General features: G+C 39.3%; 1 protein-coding gene across 1 annotated transcript; it reads right to left on the bottom strand.

Moving 5' to 3' along the window:
* Positions 1–566: 566 nt before the first annotated feature.
* Positions 567–1,498, bottom strand: LOC149195053 (uncharacterized). The gene is made up of 2 exons (XM_089407878.1): positions 1,143–1,498; positions 567–984 (listed from the first exon to the last, which is right to left on the bottom strand). Exons 1-2 carry the CDS (start codon positions 1,496–1,498, stop codon positions 567–569), a joined length of 774 nt encoding a protein of 257 aa, XP_089264004.1.
* Between the last annotated feature and the right edge of the window lie 3,726 nt (positions 1,499–5,224).

Below are 5,224 nucleotides of genomic sequence, written 5' to 3'. Positions count from 1 at the left end.
GTCACATCTAAACATGGACCATCTGTGTCTGCATAGCGGATCATATCACAAATTGGCTCTATAATTTCCACAACAAATTTGGCATCAACCCAAAAATTATCATTCAAAATCAACCTCTTCACCTCCAAAGCTGCATCTGAGGTAGATAACCTCCACTGTTCCCACATGTCACTGACGACTGTGGCAGATAAAGCCTCCTTCATCTCCACAAGCTGCCTAATTAAATTGTAGTAAGTTGCGAATCTGGTATCTGCTAGTTTAAGAAGCTCCATTTTTGCATGCTTGCGGTAAATGGCTTGTGACTAATGATGGTTGCATATAAACATTTGAATTTTGCGGCCATTTTCAATTAATGCTTGAATCCATTCAATTTTGCCAATGTCCTTCAATGCATTATTCATAGCATGCACAACACATGGTGTCCAAAAAATATGCCTGGGTACATCAAGGACAAAATTAAAATATTAATAAATCAAGGACTAAAGTTAAAAAATTTAAAAATGTAATTTATCATTTATGTAATTTAAATATAAGATAAGTCAAACTTGAAAGTTGAAACTTGTCACTTACTTGTACTCCTTCTGAACCATTGCTCCTGCTGCTTTGCACACTGGAGTTGCATCAGTAATAACTTGAACAACATTGGATGGCCCCACCTTTGCAATGGCATCACATAATTGGTCTTTTAAGAACATAGTGTTCTTTTGTTGACTAGAACAATCAATGGCCTTGAGAAAATAAGGCCTAGACATGGAAGAGACAATGATGTTTATTAATGGACGATTCCTACTATCAGTCCATCCATCCATGACAATGGAGCATCCATCTACACTCCAAGATGTCTTCAAGGGTGCCATTGCCTTCTCAAGATGGGCTTTCTCCTTGTCCACCAATACAGTTCGAAGCTTTTCATAACCAGGAGCTTTATACCCTTGAGGTCCATCATTGATAGCACGAACCATTTGCTCAAAATAGGGGAACGAGCTGCATTAAAGGGAATGCCACATGCAAGAAAAAATCTTGCTATTGCAAGATCAACACCCTCCCTACCTTTCACATCAAACATGTCATAAAGGCCACCAAGTTTAGGCTTCTTGCGTGTTTGACTGGTAGTGCTTTTTGATGCTCTAGATGACACTAACACATGCTCATCACCAGCTTCAACTTCATCATCAAATGGTAATTCTTCTTCATTTGAATCATCATTTTCAGTCACATTGTGAGATGGCCTAGAGACCTCTTTGCTTGCCTTAACGTCAGCCTTTTGTTGCTTTCTTTGTGCACTAGGGAGTCTAGTGGGATCATTTGGGTCTACAGTGCAAGTATCAACACCCTTCCTTGGTATCTGCATAAAATGAGCTTTAACTCTGGTATAGCTCCCTTTCCATTCAAGTTGACATAAAGTGCATTTTATTGTTGCTGTCTCCCTAGCACCTTTTGGAGGTTTTTGCCTATCCACATATTTCCAAAGTGGATATTGTGGACTTGCTGAAGACATTTTTTATTTTGCAAATTTCGGAAGACAATTTGAATCTGTTTAACAAAATTCAAAGTAAAAGTTATGTTAATAGATGTTAATAATAAATATTAATGAGAGACTAAGCTATATTTTATGACAGCGTAACATTCTTTTGAATCTTTTCCCTGTAACCATGACACTGTGACAACTATGTGAGAGAGCTCAAGGCTACTACTAAAACTGAAAATTCAAAATACATACTAGGATAAATGCTAGACTCAGCTATTTTGGTGAAACTTGGGACAGATTTTGTCACACACAGGCTTTAAAATAACTATGCAGCTTAGGTTCATTTGCAAGGATGCCTATCAATGAATCAGGCTGTGGTCATACAAACCCTTCCTCCTACACAGCCAAGGAGTGTTAGCATTTTTGCCTCCTGCTCTAATTTCAAGACAGCTTCTCTCCTTATTGAAATTGCTCATTCTGGCTGGAGCTTGAGCTTGTAACTTTGCTTTGAATGTTTAGTCTCTCCCATATAAAAACACAGTTTTTTCATAGGAGATTCTTCTCAACCTGATAGTGGTCTAGAATTTTCTTGATGTCTAATCATCCACCTGTCCCATGCATGGTGTGCTCTGTGGTAAAGCAATCCCAAAAACAGTGGCAGACTTACCCTTCCACAAAACATGCTTATTAGTCTTTATTTCCCAATACAATGCATAGCAGCCATCTGATGGCTTGAGGGATAGTTTGTCTTTGAATGCGAAGCAATGTTGCTTGGGAGCGAGAGCGAAAACGGGAGCGGGAGCGACCATTTTCAGAAGCTCCCGGTTTGGGAGCGAATCTGGGAGCGATTTTTTAAAAATATATATATTTTTTATATTTTTTAATTTTTGATACATATATGTCAACAAAAACATGTAGAATGATGAATTAGACATAAAAAACATAAAAAAACACAGATTGATCATTGAACCATATCACATCAATCATCTAGAAATTATAATCGTCATCAACCATGTCCACAAGTTAGTAAAATACATATTACAACAGCAACATATTGAGTCTCATCATCATGAATCATGATTCATCAAATTCAATCTTAAAGTTTCAACTTCAAGCTTTCAAAATTGAAAATTCAATAACATTTATCATCATTGATCACCAAAGTTGTACTTGTAAGCTAAGTTTAACCATTACAAGAAGTAATATCTAAGATATTTCTAAATCCTAACTTCTAACTGTTAACATGATATGAAATGTTATAAATTTATAAAATGAAACATGAATAATGAAATGAAATGAAAACAACTTTAGTCTTTCACGAAGCATCATATTCATAATTCACATCATTACCAATGAGTTATAATTGCCAAGGCCCAACTTCAAACTTCAAATTTTCATTGTCACAGTGATATATTGTTTACAAAAAATATCATTATGATATGAAAGAGTCAAGAGTCAAGAGTCAAGGACTCAAAACTCAATAGTTACGAAAACTAAAGTCTAATAGAAACTAAAAAAGACAAGTAAACTGTAAATCAGAATCTACATGTGGCCCTTGCCACGAGAGTCTCCAGGAGTATAAGCAGGTCGTGGTGGTCTTCTAGGAGTCTCCCGCACAGACCGACGACCAGAACTAGAACCTCCACGTGAGGGTGTAGATGGAGGTGGCGACAGCAAAGGAACAAGACTCGCACCTCGAGCACTGCTACTGGATGGTGGAGGTGGAGGTGGAGGTGTCATGGCTGCTGCAGCTGCTTCATCTTCATCCTTACAAGTTCCTCTTCGAGTTCTTCAATATGTACAATGCCATCCTCCAAATTGTCATCCTCTGGGTGATTGTCCCAAATTTTGTATGTGGGATCCTCATAAGCCCGATCACAGTAATGACTCAACAACCTCAAGTTGTAGTGCACATAAACCAGGATTTCTACTCGGTTTTCATTGAGTCTGTTTCTTTTCACATTATGTATGTAGCTGTAGGTGCTCCAACACCTCTCTGCAGAAGAAGTATTTACAACCTGTGAAAGAACTTTTTTTGCCAATTTTGGCAAAAGTCCATGCCCGCCATATGTTTCCCACCATGTGAGAGTATCAAATCTATCTCTGTCGTCCATTGCATGGAAGTTACCATACAAACCAGTGCCACTGAAGTATCTGCCTATTTCAAGGCGCACAGCTGCACATTCCTCCGGTCAGGTACGAACTTTTCTAATGCTTCCAAATATCCTTTAGTTACCTCTGGATCTAAATGGGGTTTGGTCCTAACCCCACCCCCTGCTGCAGGTTGGCCCAACCAAGATGTACGCCAAGCAATGTAGTGGAAGATTAAGCCTATTCCACCGTTCACACACACAATCATGAATCAGTTTGTACAAGTTGGGATCTCTATTATGAACAATGTCTTTTATTTCCCCCAACATGGTATCCATTTGCTCATACACCTCGCCAATCACTGGTTTGTCTGTATCTGCAAACCGAATCATGTGATAAATTGGCTTGGTGAAATCCAATACCTGCCTCACAGTTGTCCAAAACTGCCCATCAAGAGTGGCCTCCTCCACCATTTCAAAACCTGCCATGTCAGCTACATTTGTAGCCCTTTCCTTTAATACCTGCCAATGTGGACTTGATACCATGCTAGCTAATGCCTCTCTTACCTTCAAAAGGCGCTTGAAGGTGAGGTAATAGCTACCAAATCTGGTCTTCGCAATCTTCAACAACTCCAATCTCGAGTGACTGCGGAAAAGGCCATGGGTATTGCTATGATTTGTAATAAATTTTATCATTTGTTTGCCTTTCTTGTACAAATCACCAATCCATTGGTATTGTTCATTTTTGTTCTTGACAATATCATGCAACAGAAGGTTCAATGTGTGAACCAAACATCCAGACCAAAATATGTTTGGGTATTTATCCTCAATAATTGCTCCCGCTGCCTTACAATTAGGAGCATTATCAGTGATGACTTGGATGACATTGTATGGGCCAATACGCTCAATTGTTTCAAGTAATGCTTCTGCAATGTTGATGGCGGTCTTGAACTTGTCTGAGTAATCATGTGCAGCTAGAAAGATGGGACCACTAACAGACACAGCAAGAACACTTATCAATGGCTTGCCTTTTACATTTGTCCATCCATCAGATACAATGGACACCCCATGGTCAGTCCAAGAACTTGTCATTCTATTCAAAGAATGTGATATTTTTGCTTTTTCATGATCAAGGCCAACGGTTCTTGCCTTGTCATACCCAGGGCTCTTGTATCCTTTAGGGGCATCATTTATGGCAGAAACCATTTCGTGCCAATAAGGTGAGCGAAGAACATTGAATGGTATCCCACATGCATAGAGAAACCTGTAAACCTTTGAATCCACATCATTCCTACACTCCTCATCAAGGAAATCTGATATGGTTCTACACCTTAAAGATGATGACCCTGTGCCTCCATATCCACTGCCTTGGGAGGATGCTGAAGGAGTTCTTTGTGAGTGTGAGCTTGGTTCAAAGAAACCCCTTGATTTTTTTGATCTGTGTTGGGCTTCCTCCTCTTCTCTTATGTATTTGGCTCTATCCGCCGTTGACACCACTGTACAAGTTTTGATTCCTATTTGTTTGTCTCCATCCCATGGCCTTTTCCCGCAGAGGTGTCTTCTAGCATGGGTGTATGAACCTGTGTAATCAGTGTTGCAATGGGGGCAATGAAATTTAATGGTTCCACCCCTCTCCCTGTTTCAGCCCTTTAACATATTTCCACAA

The sequence above is a fragment of the Pinus tabuliformis genome, chromosome 2_2 (genome assembly GCF_031772625.1).
Source record: "Pinus tabuliformis cultivar Carrire ecotype Pingquan chromosome 2_2, CPIR1, whole genome shotgun sequence".
Classification (NCBI taxonomy): Eukaryota; Viridiplantae; Streptophyta; class Pinopsida; order Pinales; family Pinaceae; genus Pinus; species Pinus tabuliformis.
This window is presented reverse-complemented; position numbering and strand designations above follow the sequence as displayed.